This window comes from Schistocerca gregaria, chromosome 2 (assembly GCF_023897955.1).
Source record: "Schistocerca gregaria isolate iqSchGreg1 chromosome 2, iqSchGreg1.2, whole genome shotgun sequence".
Classification (NCBI taxonomy): Eukaryota; Metazoa; Arthropoda; class Insecta; order Orthoptera; family Acrididae; genus Schistocerca; species Schistocerca gregaria.
The window spans coordinates 413,524,903-413,547,118 of NC_064921.1; the positions used below are offsets into that span (position 1 = coordinate 413,524,903).

The 22,216-nt window shown below is 41.1% G+C and overlaps 1 protein-coding gene across 3 annotated transcripts in view; it reads right to left on the bottom strand.

Moving 5' to 3' along the window:
* Positions 1–22,216, bottom strand: part of LOC126323445 (telomerase reverse transcriptase-like) — a 180,682-nt gene that overhangs the window by 43,258 nt on the left and 115,208 nt on the right. For all 3 annotated transcript variants that reach the window (XM_049994683.1, XM_049994684.1, XM_049994685.1), the window contains one exon: positions 13,989–14,204. In XM_049994683.1, coding sequence (XP_049850640.1) covers positions 13,989–14,204 — 216 coding nt within the window. The remainder of the gene's footprint in view (positions 1–13,988; positions 14,205–22,216) is intronic.

Here is a 22,216-nt window from a genome sequence, read left to right on the forward strand (position 1 = left end):
TTAGAGGCCAGGAATCAAGCAGAAGAATGTTGTCTAGGGATAAATCGAAGCAATATTTGATGTATATTGTTGGTTGAAGCTTTTTACATTTTTTACAATGTGTTCACAGTGTTCCATAACAGAGACAGAATATAAAGAAAATTGTTAGAATTCATTAAACTACTCTTTGAACAAACTTTGCTGGAGTTCATGAAAAGGAAAGTTGCTACTCACCGTATAGCAGAGATGCTGAGTTGCAAATAGGCACAACAAAAAGACTGTTACAAATAAAGCCTTTGGCCATTAAGGCCTTTGTGAACAGTAGACGACACACACACACACACACACACACACACACACACACACACACACACACACAATATGTGACTCTCACACATGACTGCAGTATGAGGCAACTGAAACCACACTGCGAGCAGCAGCACCAGTGCATGACGGGAGTAGCAACTCGGTGGGGTAAGGAGGAGGCTGGGCCTGAGAGACAGAGGGATAGTATGGTGGGGGTGGCAGACAGTGAAGTGCTGCAGGTTAGACAGAGAGCAGGGGAGAGGTGGGAAAGAGGAGGGGGGGGGGGGGGGGGAAGTAGCAGAAAAGGAGAGAAGTAAAAAGACGGGGTGTGACGGTGGAGTGACGGCTGAGTAGTGCTGGAATGGGAACAGGGAAGGGGCTAAATGGGTGTGGACAGTGACTACTGAAGGTTGAGGCCAGGAGGGTTACAGGAACATAGGATGTATTGCAGGGAAAGTTCCCATCTGTGCAATTCAGAAAAGCTGGTGTTATTGTGTTGTGTTGCTTGGGGAAGGAGGCCAGACAGCGAGGTCATCGGTCTCATCGGGTTAGGGAAGGATGGGGAAGGAAGTCGGCCGTGCCCTTTCAAAGGAACCGTCCCGGCATTTGCCTGGAGCAATATAGGGAAATCACAGAAAACCTAAATCAGGATGGCCGGACGCAAGATTGAACCATCTTCCTCCCGAATGAGAAGCTGGTGTTCGTGAGAAGGATCCCTATGGCACAGGTTATGAAATGGTCACGTTTGGCAGTGTGTTCAGCAACAGGGTGGTCCACTTCCTTCTTGGCCACAGTTTGTTGGTGGCCATACATGTGGACAGACAGCTTGTTGGTTGTCATGCCCACATAGAATGCGGCACAGTGGTTGCAGCTTACCTTGTAGATCATGACTGGTTTCACAGATAGCTCTTCCTTTGATGGGATAGATGATGTTAGTGACCGGACTGGAGTAGATGGTGGTGGGAGGATGTATGGGACAGGTCTTGCATCTACATCTATTACAGGGGTATGACCCATGAGGTATGGGGTTGGGAGCAGGGGATGTGTAAGGACGGACGAGTATATTGTGTAGGTTCGGTGGAATACCACTGTGGTAAGGGTGGGAAGGATAGTGGGCAGGACATTTCTCATTTCATGGAACAACAAGAGGTAGTAGAAACCCTGGTGGAGAATGTCCTGGGTGGTACTGAGTTACCAGCAGAATGCTGCTCTGCTGCTGGACGGTGGGACTTTGGGAGGTGGTGGGAGACTGGGAAGATAAGGCATGGGAGATCTGTTTTTGTACACGGTTGGGAGGATAATACGAGTCTGTGAAGGTTTCAGTGAGACCCTCAGTATATTTCTAGAGGGACTGAAGATGCGACAACCATGGGTTGGAAGGGACTTCTTGGTATGGAACAGGTGGCAGCTGTTGTAGTGGAGATATTGCTAGTGGTTATTAGGTTTGATATGAACAGAGATACTGATGTAGCCACTTTTCACATGGAGGTCAACATCTAGGAAGGTGGCTACTTGGGTTGAGCAGGTGAAGCAAATGGAGGAGAAGTTGTTGAGGTTCTGGAGGAACGTGGGTAGGATGTCCTCACCCTCAATCCAGATTGCAAAGATGTCATCAATGAATCCAAACTTGGTGAGGGCTTTAGGATTCTGGGTTTTTAGGAAGGATTCCTCTAGATGGCCCATGAATAGGTTGGCATAGGATGGTGCCATGCAGGTGCCCATAGACATACCCCATTTTTTTTATTTTTTTTTTGCAACAGCACGCACTGATTTCTAGTTTGACAACTACAATGGCATAGCCTGAAGCCCTGTCAACAACATATTCGCCACTGATGACTGGGCAACATTTCCAGCCATTTGGAGTAAAACATGTAAACTTGGGCAAGATTCTTTTTTGATGTGTATTTCACCTTGGAGGTGTCAGCTGTTGTGACAGCTCACCTCTTGCACGAACCTACATGTCTTTCTTTTGATTAGGTATGTGAGTTACTTTCTACCTATCACTGTAAATGTTCTCACTTTATTGCTACTGGTGTGGAGTTTTACTACTGCCAAAGGTGGCCAAAACAGTCATACAGGGCATGGGCTGCAGAACAACATAGACTTGGCCATCCTAATTTTGTGACAAATATTCATAAGGAATCCTATACAGATCAGAAAGTTCATGATGCAATCACGTGTTTTGATCCTGATAAGGAATTTCGACAGCAAACTCTACAGTGTGAAAATCCTACACTTTCGGAAGTACTGAACATAGGTCAGACACTTGAAGCTTCACAGCTGCAAGTAGTCAGACACAAGCCTGCTCCAAAGTTTCAGAAATCAGTTACCCCTCTCATCCTTCAGTCCATTCATGAGGGAACATAGATGCTATTGCAGCAGTCCACCAGACATCTTAGCATCGTGTAGGTAACCAGCGTAACAGTCCACACCACAGCAGTGATAGCATTGTGCTTCACTGACTTCGTGCACACACTACTTCATTCAACATGAATGGACCATGTGTCCCAAATGCTGGGCAATGTGTAATACGTGCTATAAGAAAGGACACACTGCTCCTTTCCAAACCTGAGTGAAGATGAAATGAACATGGATGTGAACAGTGTTTCAGCAGTGATGGTGTCTCAGAGCAACTTATACTTTGAAGTGCGTATGTTTAACAAGTCATTGAGAATGCAGTTGGGCACAGGTGCAGCAGCAATGTTGGTGAATATTCAGACTGATGTGGACTGGGTTTTTCCCCTCTGACTCCAGTGTCATGGAGGCTGGTGAGCTATTATAAACAAAAGATTCTCATTCTTGGACAGTTTTCTGCACCTGTGACTTACAGGGCTGTGGTTTATTCATTAAAATTCCTAGTTGTAGTCGATGCTTACACTGAAAATCTGTTTAGTTTGGATGCAACCGTTTGGATTCCTCATCAACGATGAAGTGCATCTGGTTTTGATAAAGTTCCATATCTCTGTTCCAAATTTTCCTCTCTGTTTTCTCCACAACTGGGTTGTGCAACAGAATTTCAGCCTCATATTATGATGACACAATCTGCTCGGTCCCGTTTTTTCTGGGCCCAGGCGGTACTGGTAACTTTATGTGGTCAAGTAAAAGCAGAATTAGATCGCCTTCAATCCCTTGATGTTATTTGATGTCTTTCTTCTAGTGAATGGTCAGCACCACTGATGACAAATTACCGGTAAATTACACAATTGTGGTGACTTTAAAAAATCTATTAATGCACAGTCAATTATTGGTACCTATTCTTTGCCACGCCCTGACAAGCTGTTAGCAAAATTATCAACGAGTCACTATTTTTCAAAGATTGACTTGGCAGAGGCACACTTACAGTTGCTGCTCAATGAGGAATCTAAACACATTCTAGTTATCGATACTCCATTTGGGCTTTATCAACACCAGTGTTTGCCTTTTGTTGTGCCAAGTGCACCAGCTATCTGCCAACACTTTTTAGAGCAACTTATTGCATCAGTTTCAGGCTGCCCATTATTTAGATAACATAGTAGTGCCTGGTGCCTCTACAGAGGGACATCTGCAGAACCTTCATGCTTTGTTTTACAGTCTGCAGGGCTAAAGTAGAATTTGGAAACGACATAGTTCTTTCAACCATCCATTATTTATTTGGGTTTTGAAGAGTTGTGCGCTGGCATTAAACCACTGTGCCAGCACACTGATGCTATTGCCGAGCCACCACACTGCATATTCATCAAGGAATTACAGTCATTTTTAGGCAAAATTTCATGCTACAACAAATTTGTACCAGACACTGCTACTGCACAATCACTCCATGCATCATTACATAAAGATGTTCCTTTACACAGTTCCTTTTCTTGTAACTGGGCATTCAAGTTTTTGAACTCTAAGCTGCAATGTGCCCCTTGTTTGGTCACTTTTCAGCCAGTCAGCACCTTTGTGTTAGCAACAGATGAGTCTCAGTTTGCTCTTGGCACCATTCTTGCTCTTATGTGGATGGCTCTGAACACCCCACTGCATATGCCTCTGAATCCTTAAATTCAGCACAACAGAATTATTCTCAGATAAGCTTTGGTGATCACGTATACTCTAAAAAAACCACAAATCACTTTTGTCACTTTTTAACCCTTTGGCATCTTTGTCGGACAAAGCCACATGTCGTTCACTTCACATACAGTGGTGGGCTCTTTTCCTGTCACAATACAATTATGTGATACATTTGCAACCTACAGCACAACATGCAAATGCTGACACCTTATCATGTTTGGTGATTGGTCCGGATACAGAGTTTGATAATGAGGAAGTACTTTGTTTTCATTCAGATGTGAAAGCTCAAAATGTTGTTGATGGTTTTTCTATTACTAACACTAAAATTGCAACTGCAGTAGCAGTCACGGATCCTTTTTTTATGTAAAATTGTTTCTTTTGTGCAACACAACTGCTCAGACAAACCTCTGGGCCATGCTTCTGATCCTTTAGGAAATTGTTTTGCATTACAAAATTGTCTTTCTGTGTGGGCTGGGAGCTCCTGTTAGCTACAGAGAACACCACTCCTCAGATTGTAGTCCTGTCTGCTCTTCGGTGTGATGTTATACATTTATTACAGATGGACCACTGGGATGTGTCACATACAAAAGCGTTAGCAGACAGACATGTTTTATAGCCAGGCATTGATGGCGAAATAGCACAAGTTGTTGCAGCCTGCCTACATTGCACCGCACATCAGGCGGCTCGACGTGCTTCTTTGTCACCGTGGCTGGATCCACGGCAGCCTTGAGAACAAAGCTTTTGCAGGACCTTTTCTGAACTTCTACTGGTTTGTCATAATTGATAATTATTCTAAGTTTCCATATGTGGTGCACTGTCTGCCTCCTTCTGCAGTGGAAACAATTCCCACTTTGTCAAAAATGTTTGTAATAGAAGGTCTTCTGCATAAATTAGTTACCAACACTGGTCCCCAGCTCATATCTCAGTAATTTCAAAATTTTTGTTTAAAAAGTGGTGTTCACCATGTCACGGCTCCTCTTTTCCATCCTCAATCAAACTGGGAGGAGGAATGATTTTTATGAACATTTAAAAGACTGGTGAAAAAATACATTTGGGATCTGTCACCGGAAGTAGCTCTAACAGGTTCCTCTGTTCTTACAGGTTCACACCAGTTGGTAATGAGTCCGGCAAAGTTGTTGCATGGTCATCAGTCCTGGACTGTGCTACATCTGCCTTGGCTGATGCTAGGCCATCTGCCGGCACTGGCACTGCAGTGCTTCCCATCAGGCACAGCTGTTTGGGCTCATGGGTTTCGCCGGTGGCTAATATGGGTGCCAGCAGTAACTGAGAGTATCCATGGCTGATGCCCCTGTGTTGTCCACACAGCTAAGGAGAGGTCATCTTGACATGTCCACCAGCTATGACTTTTCATAAGTGGCTGCACACTGGGTGTGCTTCCACAGCCCCCGCGTCCTCAGTCTGCCCTGCCAAATCCCTCATCGTGGCCGGTGCCCTTGTCTTCTCTGCCACTGCTGCTGACATTTTCACAAATGTTTGTTCTGCTATGGGTACCCTCTTCAGATGTGGGGGGCCAAGGAGGGATCCTAGCTCTTGTACTGTCGCACCCAATGCCTCTGTTGCTGCTGCCTTCATCGTAACAGGCACCGCCTGTTCTGCTGCATTTGCCACAACCTCCTTCCCTATGGCTGGATAAAGATGTGACAATTACTGCTGCACCACCATCACCTGTACTACCACATGGCCTCTCACAGGGGGGAGGTGCTATCCCGTCAGTACTCGTGCCAGTTCTGACCCTGTGTACCGGTGGCGGCACATCGCATGACTCAACAACTTACGTTGACCACAAAAGAAATGGATGTGAGCACAGTTCTCACTTCTTTGTAAAGGAAGAGAAGTGCTTTAACTACCAATTTTGTGTGTGCATGCCACTTCACAGTTCACGCATAAAGTTTGTGCTTGTTTTGGCCACTAGAGGCCACCTGCCCTGCTAATACAACAGCAGTTGCATTCACAGGCTGCCAGATGCATCCCACGTTGGCACTAATGAATATAGGCCAGCACACAAGGCTACACAGGTCACTTGCGCATTGCCAATTGGATCGTACCCTGTCTTCCATCTGTGTTTTTACTGTTCGAGTAATAAAGTATTGTGTTCTGGGTTTAAAACAAGAACATTACTTATGATACTTGATCTTTGTAAACCCATGCACATACATCTGCATACTATTGGTGAAAAACAGTGATGTGAAAGGTATTGTCCATGAAGAAATTCATAAGTACAACACTAGAATGAAGGCAGATTATGACATACCAAGGCAAAGGCTAACAAAAATTAGTAACTCACACTTTAAAAATCTTCAATAAACTACTGCAAATTGCTCAAGCTATGCCAAAATATTCTTAAAGACAGACTGTATAACTTGTTATCAGACAACCCATTCAGCTATACGGTCTGAGTAGTGCTAAGACCAGTTAATAGCAACTATATTCACTGGTTATTGTGCTTGTGTCAGCCTATCTGTTAACAAACACATAAAGGCTATGAGCATGTAAGATAATAGCAGAACTGTCTTAAGGATGCTTGTTGCGCATCATTTATATTAATTTATTAGTTGTATTTAATAACCGTATTCACTATTTCAATATATTTCATGTTTAGTGGCTTTGTGGATTAATTGTGTTCACCTTGGTAGTACTGTAGTGTGCACTGAATGCTATATTCATTTATGGTATTTACAAATTGGTTGTATAATACCTCTTTCAAATTATCAAACACAAGGCCCATTTCATCTCATATGATGAGTGGGCAATAAAGATTCTTGATTCTTTGTGGGAGATTGATAGATATAAAGTGACCAGGGAAGTTGAAAGAAAAAAAAGATGAAGCTAGGTCAAAAGAAGCTTTCAGTTAATTATTTAAAGGCGAATGCAGTGTCAAGGCTTTGCCTGTGGAGGAAGTGTGTTCCAAGAAAGCAGAGGAGAGAGGGGAGGATATAGCCCAGTAGTGATCAATCTCAAAATTAGTGACATTGTAACATTTGCTGTGTAGTTTTTTTTTTTCTTTTTTATCCTCCAGATGATAGATATGAAAGAATCCATACATAAATTTTTATGACGTCAGACAATGGAAACACCAGGTTGGGATAATAACAATATAAGGAATAGGACAGATTACTCCTCACTGTAAAGATGACCCACTGAGTTGCAGACAGGCACAACGAAAAGACTGCTCCGCGTGCTGCTATTGGCCAAAGCCTTCCTCAGCAAGCACATTTCATGCACACTTGGCTGCAGCTCATGACTCAAATTCCTCCTGCTGATGATTGATTACTCCTATCTATCATATTTCCTCCCTCATTCTCGCATGTTTTCTTTGCTGAGGAATGTTTTGGCTGATAGCTGCATATGTAACAGTCTTTTCATTGTGCCTGTCTGCAACTCAACAGGTCATCTTTATGGTAAGTAGGGATCTATCCTACTCCTTATATTTTTATGACACCATGTATTTTATATCACTACATAATACACTATGTGATCAAAAGTATCTGGACACCCACAAAAACATACATTTTTCATATTTGGTGCATTTTGCTGCCACCTACTGCCAGGTATTCTGTATCAGTGACCTCAGTGGTCATTAGACATCATGAGAGAGCAGAATGGGGCACTCTGTGGAACTCATGGACTTCAAGAGCGGTCAGGTGATTGGGTGTCACTTGTGTCATAAGTCTGTATCTGGGATTTCCACACTTCTAAACATCCCTAGGTCCACTGTTTCTTATGTGATAGTGAAGTAGAAATGTGAAGGAACACATACAGCATAAAGGGGAACAGGCTGACCTCCTCTGATGACTGACAGAGGCTGCTGACAGAGGCTGCTGACAGTTGAAGAGGGTCATAAAGTGTAACAGGCAGACTATCAGACAGGAATTCCAAACTGCATCAGGATACTGCAAGTACTATGATAGTTAGGTTGCAGGTAAGAAAACTTGGGTTTCATGGTTGAGCAGCTGCTCATAAGCCACACATCATGCTGGAAAGTGCCAAACAACACCTCGCTTGGTGTAAGGAGCATAAGCATTGGACGATTGAACAGTGGAAAAATGATGTGTGGAGTGACAAATCACGGTACACAATGTGGCGATCTGATGGAAGAATGTGGGTATGGCAAATGCCCAGTGAACATCATCTGCCAATGTGTGTAGTGCCAACAGTAAAATTCGGAGGCGTTGGTATCATGGTGTGGTCGTGTTTTTCATAGCGGGGGCCTGCACCCCTTGTTGTTTTGCGTGGCACTATCACAGCACAGGCCCACATTGATGTTTTAAGCACCTTCTTGGTTCCCACTGTCGAAGAGCAATTTCAACATGATCGAGCACCTGTTCATAATGCACGGCCTGTGGCAGAATGGTTACACAACAATAACATCCCTGTAATAGACTGGCCTGCATAGAGTCCTGACCTGAATCCTGTAGAAAACCTTTGGGTTGTTTGGGAACGTCGACTTCATGCCAGGCCTCACTGACTGACATTGATACCTCACCTCAGTGCAGCACTCCATGAAGAATGGTCTGCTATTCCCCAAGAAACCTGCCAGCACCTCTTTGAACGTGTGCCTGCGAGAGTGGAAGCTGTAATTCAGGCTAAGGGGGGCCAATACCACACTGAATTCCAGTGTTACTGATGGAGGGTGCCACGAACTTGTAAGTCTTTTTCAGCCAGGTGTCGGGATACTTTTGATCACATAGTGTATGTGGGGTGGTCAATTTTACCGAAGCTTTGAAATATCTTGAAAACTGTGAATTGGATGACAGAAAGTGAGTCATAAAATGTGCTACACTCACAGCGGGAAAGAGTATGATGCAATAAAATTCTCACCCCCTCCCTCCATTAAGTGTTGAGTGGGTGTGGGCAACTTTACAATTTCAAACTATTCTTGTTATTTTTAACATGTGTGAAGGATGTCCTTATGTCCTGGCAATTACTTGGGTACCAATTAATTTCTTTGTTTTAGGTGTAACACAGAAAGTAAAAATAGATGAATGTTTCTTTCAACACGGGAAACCTCGCTCACTTTCAAATGCTAGTACATCTCGAATATTATATGTGATATCAGCCAATAAGGAGTTATCGTACCAAACTAAATGAATTCTTGAACGTTCAGGAAACTTAAGTACTTGTCATAAACTTTGGGTTTTCTCACACATGTCAAAAGAACATATGCAATGATTCTTGAAAAGACATAGTGACAATGTCAACTGAAGAGTTTTCAACTTGTACTAAGAAAAAGAAGATCTGATGTTTCAAAATTTGTTTAAAACTCAGTGTTTATTTTGTGGTGAAGACAGCAAGAAATGTGACAATAAGAATCCTGATAGACGGCATCCATTTTATCAATGAAAGCCACTGAAAGATAAGCTCGGAACAAAACAAATTCATGCAATGGTGGCAGAGTTTGTGCAAGTGAGTGGTATGTCAAACTCATGAGAGAATTATGAACATGATTGTAAGGTTAAATAACATGTTCAAAGCCTTAAACTATGTGATTTGCGTTCTGTTATACTTTAATATTTTCAATGAATCAAGAATCCTAAAATGTGTGATTTATTTATGCAGCAGGGGAAAAACTTTAAAGATCTGATTCAACTATCTTTAAGTATCAACAGAGATCTTGAAAAGGATTTTAAATGGTTATGGGATGTCAGCATATCACAATTCATGACTTTTGTTTCCTATCAGCTGAGGCATATAATGGTCATAAGCAGTAGTTTAACCATGGTTTTTAAATGTCGACAATTTGTATGGTACTAATTAACACACTTTGAGATAATAAATATTTTAAAATTTGTAATTTATAGCCAATAAAATTCAATTTCAATGCCATGTTAAAAATGCAGAATTCTCTGAGAATGAGAGGACAACCTGTGCAGTGAATTTAATATGAACACAGGAGCCATTCCTGAAGGAAGACTAACTGTAATTAATGAGATTCTGAGAAAACAAGGACAGAGTATCATCACCCTTGGTTCAGGTTGTCTGAGAAAACAAGGACAGAGTACTATCACACTTGGTTTAGGTTGTAGAAGTGACATTAAAAAACCTGAAACAACTGAGGGGCGTAGGATTATGAATCACTAGAAAGGATTCTACACACTTCACCATAAAAAAGTTGGCATAGGACAGTGCAATTCTTGTGCCCTTGCTGATAATGTGGACTTCTTTGTAGATGATGCCTTCACAGAAGAAATTGTTGTTCATAAGGATATAGTTAGCCCTGGGTATTAGGAAGAAGGTTGTGAGTGAAGTCACTGGGTATGGGAAGAGATGATGACCAAAGACAACAAGATCACAAATGTTGAGAAGGAAGGAAGGGAAGGTCAGGGATAATGTCCAATAGTGACCAAGTGCATTTTGGATTGGGGATGTATGGGGAATGAAACTAGCTGTGTCCTTCTGAAAAGAACAGTCACATAAAGAACAAATGTGGAGCTAAGCACACTGACTAGTATGTAATAACTGTGATATATGTATACATCAAAACAAAAATGATAAATTTTAAGTTGGTCAAGACAGCAGCCTTTAAGTAATTTGTTTAGAAATACTGCTATTTGTTGATGAAACAACTATATTTCTTATATTCAAATGAATCCTAGCAACCAGCTGCTTGTGAAAATTCTTCTAAATGCTCAGTTTACAAAATAAGAACAGATGAGAAATAATTTAATTTGTGAAATTTAATGTTCACTCACATGATACCAAGTGAAGATCATTACTTGGCTCTGCATGTATAAAACTACATAATCACTGTTTCAAGGATGGATCCTGAGGTACTAATAATCTGCAATGCAACTATGGACTTAACTGGCTAATTTCTCATTGAAAATCTTCAGCTTGCATGACTTATCAAGGTTCCCTAGCAAAGTCAGAGATGTTTTTCATTGCTTTGAGCACACGACTCTTAAAGTCCGCAATTGAAACATAGTGTTTTCTTCCATAACATACTTATTTTACCTATGTCCTTATCAGCTCGATAGGATTGTAATGAGAATCATACACTGGCAGTCTAAAACTTTGCGTCCATGTTGTTTTTTGACCTCGTCTATTGCACAAGAACAGTCAGCAGGCTTGTAAGCACTGACGAATAGCAGTGCTTCCACTCCGTATTACTGAGCAATGGGATCCCTCACAACATGTTATAAACACATGAGATTAGGTTTCCTCCTATATGTATTAAGGGTTTTTGTGGTTTTCTTTGAGTGAATGCTGGCACTACCCATTGCTACAGCTTAACTTTGATGAAGCATGGCAGTAACCACTGTGGGTTATGGAGCAACTCATAGTAAACAAGAGATAATATTGAATTTCCTCTGATATATTGTAGGAACTTTGATAGTTTTCTCTGACTGAATGCTGGAAATTACTCATCACAACAGATGAACATGTGGGAAGTTTTTACATCATTGTTTGAAAACACTGTACAGCATTTTGAGCTGATTACTTTAGACAATCAGCCTTTAATGCATAAACATATACTTACTATGAGAAATGAAAGCGATGTCTGCTGATTCTGTGTGAATGAAAGTAAGTTAACCTTTACCCATTAATATTTTCTGACTGCCAAGCCCACCACTCATTTTTTATCATATTCATTTGATATCTCAAGTCTTCCAATGTGAGTGATTAATGGTGTGCTCCCAGGTGTTGAATGCCCAGAAGCACACCATTTAACACATTTATCGCGTTGTTTCTGCTTTACAGATGTTTATTCAATGCATCAAATGAAGAATTTTCCACTGTCTTTAATTTCTTGTATGCTTCACAGTTGCAGTTCACTCCTTTCCCTAAGTAATTTACTTGATATGCCATTTTCAGATGCATTAAGTGCAAGTTTTTCATTATTCCTAATACTGTTTGCTGACTTGCTAAAATTCACAGCTGAGTTCATATGTAAAACCAAGTTTTCTGTGGTCAGGTGTTCATTGCATTTTGTTTTTAGCAAAGTCACCAATTTCTTTCTTACAACCGCATTTCTTCCCTGGTGATTTAAAAGACAAGCATCCATTAGCTATCAGATGCATTCACTTTGCTTCACATTTACTGCACGGTACTCATGCCAGTCCTACACTACACACTTCAGCTGCCCTTGGCTTACAATTGGCAGTGGTGGGACGCAGGAATGTGTCCTCTGCTTCCATTTTAAAAATATTATACACACAAGAAAGATAACTAAGTTTGTTTGTGAACACTTTGCATTTTTCTATCTGTCACTCATACTTAAAAGAGCCATGCACTAAAATGAAAATAACCCTGAATGTTCACAGCATCCTTATGTGTGGAGCAGACAGAAGTTACTGGCTGCAGCATCGCATGGTATACTGTCTCTTGTCACTGAGCATCTTCCTTCTGTTTTTCTATCTAAGAATACTGTGGGCACTTGATAGCACTGGCAGTGCTTGACTTTTTTCTTGCTCATGACTGGGAGACCTTCTTAGCTGCACAAACTCTAGTATTAGTATGATTATCTTTCAACGAAATATATTACAACTTCACAGTGCAAAATAATAACTAGAAACAAAGAAACAGGAAATGTCTTAGTTTTGCAGTTTTCTTGAAATAATGTTAAGGGTCATGATAAAAATGAATAATTATTGGATAATTTCAATCATTTTTAGAGCATCACCAAATACGGCCTTGTAGTAAATTCACTACTGAAATACCATTGCAAATGACCTTCATTTTTAAAGGAACTTCCAAAACATTATGATATTACATGCTTCAACACTTCCTGAAAATCAGCAGAGAAAGAATTTTACACTGAATGAGATGAGTACAGTTTGTGTCGTCTGCTATGTCTGATGAAATTACTGATTCCATAGGTACGTTCCGACTTGCAATTGTGCCTAGATGTAGTACTGCAGAGAGATAACCTGTTACAAGATTTTTGTAAATCCTAATGACTGAACTACCAATGCTGGTGCTGAGTGTGATCTTGATGAAATAACGCCGAACATCAAAATTACTGATACAGCAAATTTTCTGCACTGCAGAAATACATAGTATTAGGATTTATAAAATTTAGAGTTAACTTTTAAAGTGAGAAACAAATGCCTGAGCTGGGCTGTATGAAAACTATTATGACAGGTTTGAAAAAGAACAACACAAGAATAGCTAAACCTTGCATTAGATGTGTAAGGAAACAATATTTGGGCACTCCAGTGCAAAATGCTACATAGTCCAAAGTTCAGGCTAAGCACATAGCAAATATATAAATACAACTACAATGAGAAAAGAAGGTAAAATTCAAACTAACAGTACAAAAGAAGTATGATATCTGTTGTATTATTTTTGCAATTGGGTTAGAAAAAATACTATATATTACCTTGTGTTAATAAATCACAATGAAGAGCTTTATGCTAAGTGAAAGTGAAAATGGACAGAAAAAGTTTGTTTATTGGAATTGTGTTATGGAGGAGGGAATAGAGAGAGAGAGAGAGAGAGAGAGAGAGAGAGAGAGAGAGAGAGAGAGAGAGAGAGAGAAAGAAAGAGAGAGAGAGAGAGAAAGAAAGAGAGAGAGAGAGAGAGAGAGAGAGGGTGGGGGGGGGGGGAGGGCGAGAGAGAGAGAGGGGGGGGGAGGGAGGGAGGGAGAGTGTCAATGTTGACAGTCCAAAGCTTACGGTTTATTAATTTACCATAATAAAAGTCAATGTATATACCTGCCACAGGAGTACTTTTTCCCTGAAATAACAGTGTTGCGTATATCACGAAGTTTATCTTCATTTTGTTCTTGTGTTACTTCTAATGTATCACAATTTATCACATTTCCTAAATAATGGATTTCTTTCACACAGTTGTTGATGTTTGTCTGTGTTTTGGCCTGATTAAATGAGAAATTGTAATCCTGGTAATTATGCTTTGTTTCTTCTAGAAATCTGAAATAGAAAAAAAAAACTTTTTTAGAAAAGAACATAACTATATGCAACAGTAAGATAAGTGGGGCACTACACATTCTTCCACATTTGTTTCAGTATTTTTCCCTAGTATAATGAAGTCACATAGAGCAGTACATTTCTGATCTTAACATGTTTTTTATTAAAATATACAAAATATGCCAGTGGTTGCTTTGGTGATCACACACCAAGTGTTAAATGCATAGTATTTCCGCATGCTCGGTAATGATAATGAGCCTTACAACTATAAGTACAAATGCAATTAGAATTATATTAATACCTTCAGCTGCTGATGGGCGTTGATATATATCAATGGGTACAAGGTGAAAATGTGTGCCTGGACTGGGAATCGAACCCGGTAACTGCTTACATGGCAGACTCTCTATCCATCTGAGCCACCGAGGGCACAGACGATAGCTTGACTGCAGGGACTATCTCGCGCACAGCCTCCCACGAGACCCACATTCTCATTTTGTATGTCCACACACTACATTCGTAGTGTCCCACCCCAACACACTCATTGCTCATGGAAGACATCTTACCAAGGTCCGTAAGAGTTCGGGGAATATGTGTGCATCCGCACAGAAGAAGAAGGTCATGGCCGGTATTGCCAGAACTATATACTTATATGGATATAGTGTCTGTTCTTTGTCTTTGTAAGATGTCTTCCATGAGTAATAAGTGTATTGGAGTGTGACACTATAAATGTAGTGTGTGGACATACAAGGTGAGAATGTGGGTCTTGCAGCGGGAGGTGTGCACGAGGTTGTCCCTGCAGTCACGCTATCCTCTGTGCCCTCGGTGGCTCAGATGGATAGAGCATTGACTGATAGAACTGTTGGATGTTCACCTGAGAGATATCACGCCAAATTCTATCCAATTGGTGCATTAAATTGTCAAAATGCTGAGCTGGTTGGGGGGCCTTGCCCATAACACTCCAAATATTATCGGTTGTGGAAAGATCCCATAGACTCACTTGCCATGGTAGGGTTTGGCAAGCGTGAAGACAAGCTGTAGAAACTCTCACCTTGTGTAGGTGGGCAAGCCCAGGATGGCTCCTCATGAAGGGCAACAAAATGTGGTGTAGAATATCATTGATTAAACACTCTCCTGTAAGAGTGCTGCAGATGACAACTGAAGGGATTGTGATATGAAAAGAAATGGCACCCCAGCCCAATACTCCCGGCTGTTCGGCCATATGGCAGATGACAGTCAGGCTGGTAGCCCACTGTTGTCCGGGGTGTCTCCAGACACATCTTTGCTTGTCATCAGGGTTCAATTTGAAGTGGAACTGATCACTGACAACAATTCTACTCCAGTCACTGAACTTCCAGGCTGAAGAAGTGTCTGGATATGCCCTGGGCAGAAGATGGACACCAACCTGACTGCTGTCAACCATACAGCCCGACAACCAGGAGTGAAGGTTCGGGGTCCCATTTTTTTTTCATAACAGGGCCATTTAACTGTTATCCACAGCACCCATACAACACAGCAGTACATCAAAAATATTCTATATCCCATTTTGTTTCCTTTCTTGGGCTTACATTTCAGCAAGATACGGCCTGCCTGCACATGGCAAGAGTGTCTACTGCTCATCTTTGTGCTTGCCAAACCCTACCTTGGCCACAAGGTCACTAGATCTCTCCCCAATTGAGAATATTTGGGGCATTATGGGAAAAGCTCTCCAACCATCTCAGGATATTGGCAGACTAACGCACCAATTGGACAGAATTTGGCATGATAACGCTCAGCACAACATCCAACAATTCTACCAATCACTGCCAAGCCGAATAACTGCAGACCTTGTTGTGCATGCCTTATGTGCTCCTTGCAGTGTCTGTGACTAGGACAGAGAGAGAAATCAAGGAAGACCTTAGCTTTAACTTTCTGTGTATACCAAGGTGCCTTGCCGAGCAATCATCTACTGGGACTGCATCATAAAGGAATCCACTAAAATATGGGTGCACAAGAGTCTGGTCAATAGAGCCAAAGGATTTCAGCTAAGTGCGACATGGGATCCTGTGTTAGTGGCAATATGCTTAAGAGTGTGGCCAGCACTGTCCAACTCTCACAACATGGTACAAATGTCCACCCAGAAATGCAGCACAGGTGCTAACCACAACATTGCAGCCTCAGTGCCCTCCATGTTCATCAGCCAGGCAGGACCTGGCTGCCCGTAGCCACATAGAGGCGGGCACACAGCTAGTGTATTACAGCATGTACACATCTTGACCCTTTGCCAGAAGTTGGTGAGTATAAGACTCGTCGAAACATCACAGTCTTTAAACACTGCCACCTTCTGGTGTCCTGTAAGCTTTTTGCCAACAGTTTATGCTAGGAGAGCCTACATTCGGTGAAAAGGTTGTTGCCCTCCATCAGGAGCCACGAGTTTGTCTGGTATCTCCATAGATATACCTCAGTTGTGTTTATAGGAATGATTCGGCTATCTGTAAAACTGAGACATGCAATTTATCCCACCTTGGCAATGTCTGTAGTTCCTAATATGCATTAAACCACTATAATCTTAATTTCAAATGCATTTGAGTGCTGTTGAAAAAGTATAACATTCCATTAAATAAAAAGAAACATATGTACTTCAATGTCTTGGTTGACACAAGACTACAGTATCTCTCTCTCTCTCTCTCTCTCTCTCTCTCTCTCTCTCTCTCTCTCTCTCTCTCTCTCTCTTTTGTAGGTTGTTTTGCTAGTAGTGGTGTAACATTCTTTCACAGTTATGAAAAAGTGTGTGCCTACTGTGTGTTTCTTATTGAAACAGAACAACCAAATGCTTTCATGAAATCTGAATATCAATGGAATTGGTTGCAGCAAGTGACACTGGAAGTGCAGCTCATTTGAAATTAAATGTTCATTGTGCAGTCTTGTGGACAGAAAATTGTTATTTCACTAAGCCAGTACTATCTCTTAAAAAAATATGCACCGATTTAGTTTCTTTATTTGAGTATTTCGCTTCTGTGTCTGCTTCATGGATGATTTATTATTATTATTTATTCTGATTTCATTATCAGTCACTGCTATTTCATTTTGGATACAGGTCTACTGACCACAGATAAACTGGCAATTGTATTGTTTATTTTAATTACTCTGATTACACTAGGGCATATTTAATTTACTTCACAGATAATGTCAAACTGTGTGCAGTTAATCTTGTGTGGTCACAGAACACATAACCACTCAATATGGCAGTCAAAATAAATAGAATTAAAAAATAAAGCTTCCACAACTGCTAATTGTGTAGTAGAAGCTTACAAAATTGTAAGAACTATGAAATTTTAAGGCTATGTCTTGGTTATCAAATATGTACGGTGGAACTTTGATTTTGTATTCTCTGATTTTACATTTTCACGATTCTACACCATAATTTCATAGCCCCTGTGAAAAACTCATAAGATAAATGCTAAATTTTGCCCAATTTTACGTTTCTTCCAAGTAATATTTGCCTTGATTCTATGTTCTTACTTGACTTCCTCCCATTTTCTTCCTATTGACATTTGATGTGACTGAACGAGCTATAAGTGGCACAAGAGACAGATGGCTTGCGCCGTGGGTTCTGTTGGAGTTAAGGGAATATTCTATTCTGTTGCAGAGAGGAGAGATATGAGAGAGGAAAAGCTAACATAATCCATGATCAGCGTTGTCAATACAACTCATAACATTTAGCTTCAACACACAATTATGATACAACTACTGTTTGGTTGTGGCAGCAATGGAAAAGCAGGACAGTCAACATGATGTGTTCTGTGCCAAGCCAATGCGTGATGAAGGGGCCCAACTGCTTTTTAAATTAGTGTCTCTGAGTGCTGACACTTTGTGTAATTTATAGTCTTCGGAAAAACCGTGTACATCCCTCCCCTCAGTGCTTAACACTATTGCCCCTCTGTACCAGCCAAACCCAATTTGTTTAGCTCACAGTGTAATAAATTTACAGACCATAGCCTATAAAACATTTGAAATTCCTGAAGTACTGGATTATAAACAGGCACAGAAGCCACAAATCAAAGTTGGTGAGAGAATTTTGCTCTTCTCCTCCTAGGTAACAATTTTACCAACCCTCATAATGGCAAGTGACATAATCAAATTGCAAATCCCTAAACAAATAAGAAAGAAATTTCAAAATTCAACATGTAATAGACCTATTGGGAAAAAGTGGGTTTTGCCACTAGCAATACTGTAGGATATGTAACTGAAGAGACTATACTTTTGCTAATGCTGTATGAGGCAATTGAGCTATTTCCCAACAAGCTACTGCAACAAATTATAGCTTAAAACACGCAGTTTTGAAGTTTCTTTCATTTTATGTTGGCCTCAAAAATAGCAAAAATTTATAGCCCACATGGTGAAATAAACTGAAAACTGTGAAGTGCTGTGAAAACTACCAGATAACAATATCTTGGATGTTTGTTTTCCACCTGCAGCCAATAGCTGTATATCAGGTGATATCATGCTAATATGTTGGCTTCCAGCAAACAGAGTGATAAACACCAAGCTTACTTCATGGCTTGTTACAAAGTACGGCTTTTTGACCAGTGTATAGGAAATGGAGTGACTGTAGCTTCCACTTAGGTTTAATTTGTGTAGTTATACCTCATTTGCCCTTCACTACCGTGCATCAATTTTTACTTACAGTAGTTCTGCTCAGAGCCTGTTGACAGAATCCAGAATGTATCATGCCTCCACCAACTGCAGGCAGCAAAGGCTAATCCATTTGCTATATGCAGCACCACAATGTACAGCACATGTTCAGTGAACAGTTGTGTGATGGCTTGTTCATCTTTGTTGTAGTCTCCAATGGTGTTCAATGTACTTTGACAACAAATTGTAATACATCTAATGGATTGCTGGGACAGAGAAACATTGGAATCACAGCAGGCTGAACTTTATTTCATATTCATTGGTCTAAAGAAGTACCACATGTGAAGGGAAATTTGACTGTATATACGTGCTTTCACAAAACATGCTGTGTTTACGCTACAGCAAGCGACGAGTTTGAAGTGCAAATGGCATGTGTTGGCAATACTGCAGAACACTAGAATTTGCTGTGCTCACATCACTTGAGTATGCTGCTCTGCCACTGGCTACAGAAGGAAAACACACACACCAACATGTTAGATTCAAACACCTTTCACTGTACTTCACAGTTTTTGGTTTAATTCCCATGTTCATCAATTTTTGTTTTTCCTGGGTGAGCACGTAGGAAAGATCTCTCAAAAACACATATTTTGACATATAATTTGTGGTTGTAGCACGTTGGAAAATAGCTGAATTACCTTGTACCCAGAAACCAATTTCAATTTTTTGACGAGTTTTTACTTGCTGTTAGACATCTGTGATTTTTAAGAACTGATGAAATTCACTACCACAAATTACTGTATGGGTATTGGACTGTACATTTAATTTCCTTCACTTATATAGATTTTATACAATGTATTGGAGAAGATAATTTTTAAGCCATATTCATTTTCATTCAGCATTCCTATCGCAAGGATTCAGTGACATTCAGAAAGAGTTTATATCAACTATTTGATGAAATGAATCATGGATGCAACAGTAATGGGAATTGGCTTGGCCTTTTGACTAGGTACACCTAAATTCCAGTTCAATGTAGTCCATGTTGTTACCTCAAATGGCATGATGGAAAACTATTGTGGAAAATGTGTTGTTAACAAAACTATTTTTTTAATATAATATAATGAAAATGATAGTTGCTACTCACCATATAGTGGAGATGCTGAGTTGCAGAAAGGCACAATGGAAGTACTGTAGAAAAGTTAGCTTTTGGCCAACACGGCACACACTCATGCAAACGCAACATACACACACATGCACACACACGATCACAGTCTTGGGCAGCTGGTGCCAGACTGTGAGCAGCATGGTATTATGGGAGAGGCACCAAGGTGGGGGTAAGGAGGAGGCTGGGGCAGGGACGGGGAAGAATGCAGGGTGACATGGGGGACAGTCAAGTGCTGCTGGGAGCACGCATGGACGAGGTGGAGGGGAGGGCAGCTAAATGCAGTCGAGAGGTCAGATTGAGTGTGGAGAAGAGAGGGACAGTGAGCAGAAAAGGAGAGAAGTAAAAAGGCTGGATGCATTGATGGAATAGAGTGTAGTGTGGTGCTGCAAGGGGACAGGGAAGGGGCTACATGGGTAAGGATAATGATTAACATGGGCATGACAACCAACAAGCTGTCTGTTCACATGAATGAATGACAAACTGTGACCAAGAAACAACTGGACCATCCTGCTGCTGAGCATGTTGCCCAACACAATGTCTTTCATTTCAATGACTGCTTCACAGCCTGCGCCATCTGAATCCTTCCCACCAATGCCAGCTTTCCTGAATTTCACAGATGCGGACTTTCCCTGCAATGTTCCTGTAATCCTTCTGGCCTCAATCTCTGTTAGTAATTGTCTTTATCCAACTAGTCCCTACCATGCCCCTTCCAGTGATACACAGCCCTCTATTCCACCAACTCACCCAGCCTTTTTACTTCTCTCCTTTTTCATTAACTCCCCTCTCTTCCCCACCCTCTGACTTACCTCCTGACTGCACCTAGCTGTCCCACTTTCCCCCTTGTCCTTGTATGCCCCCAGCAGCACTTTACCATCCTCACCCCACCCTGCATCCCTCTCCCTCCACACCACAGCCTCCTCCTCACCCCCACCTAGTTGCCTCTCCCATAATGCCATGCTGCTTGCACTCTGGCTTCAACTGCCAGAGACTGTGGTCATGTGTGTATAGTTTCATTTGTCTGAGTGTGTTTTGAGAAAAGCTGTGTTGCCCAAAAAACTAACTTTCCTACAGCCTTTTTGTTGTGCCTTTCTGTGACGCAGAATCTCTGATATGAGGTAAGTAGCAACTCTCCTTTTCTTTACATTGTTACATTCCATCCTGGATTTTCCATTGTTTAATTTGTTTATAGTGAGAAGAATACTTTCAGAAAAGGCTTCCTGACACTTAAGTCTATACTCAGTATTAACAAATTTCTCTTCTTAACTTCCTTTCATGACTCTTAAACAAAGTGTAAGCTATGATTAAATTATGCCCTGTGGAAAATTCTACCAGGGGGGTAGCTCTTTCATTCCTTTCCCCCAGTCCATATTCTCCTACTACTTTTCCTTTTCTTCCTTTTCCTACCATCTAATTCCAGTCCCCCATGACTATTAAATTTTCATCTCCCTTAGCTATGTGAATAATTTCTTTTAACTCATCATACATATCTTCAACCTCGTCATCATCTGTGAAGCCAATAGGCATATAAACTTGTACTACTATAGTGGTGTGAGTTTTGTGTCTATCTTGGGTATGATAATTAATTCATTATGCAGTTCATAGCAGCTTATCCATGTTCCTGTTCTTTTATTCATTATTAAACCTACTCCTGCATTACGTCTTTTTGATTTTGTATTTGTAACTCTGTGTTCACCTGATCAGAAGTCCTGTTCCCCCTGCCATCAAACTTCACTAAGTCCTGCTATATCTAACTTTAACCTATCCATTACCAATTTAAAATTGTCTAATCTACCTTCCCAATTAAGGGATATGACACTCCATGCTCTGATCTATAGAATGCCAGTTTGTTAGTCCCGATAATGACATCCTCCTGAGTAGTCACCACCTCGAGATCCAAACGGGGACTATTTTATGTCCAGAATATTTTACCCAGGAGGATGCCACCATCATTTAACTGTACAGTAGAGCTGCATACCCTCAGAAAAAATTAAGACTGTGGTTTCCCCTTCTTCCAATCACTCGCAGTACCAGCAGAATAATGCCATTTGGGTTGACGAAGTTAGAAGACTAGGTCAGTCAATCATTCACACTGCTGTCCCTGCAACTACTGAAAAAGCTGCTTCCTCTCTTCAAGATCAGTACATTTTTCTGGTGTCTCAACAATTCCCTTCCATTGTGGTTTTACCTACAGTATGGCTCTCTGTACTGCTGAGGCATGCAAGGCTCCCACCAACAGCAAGGC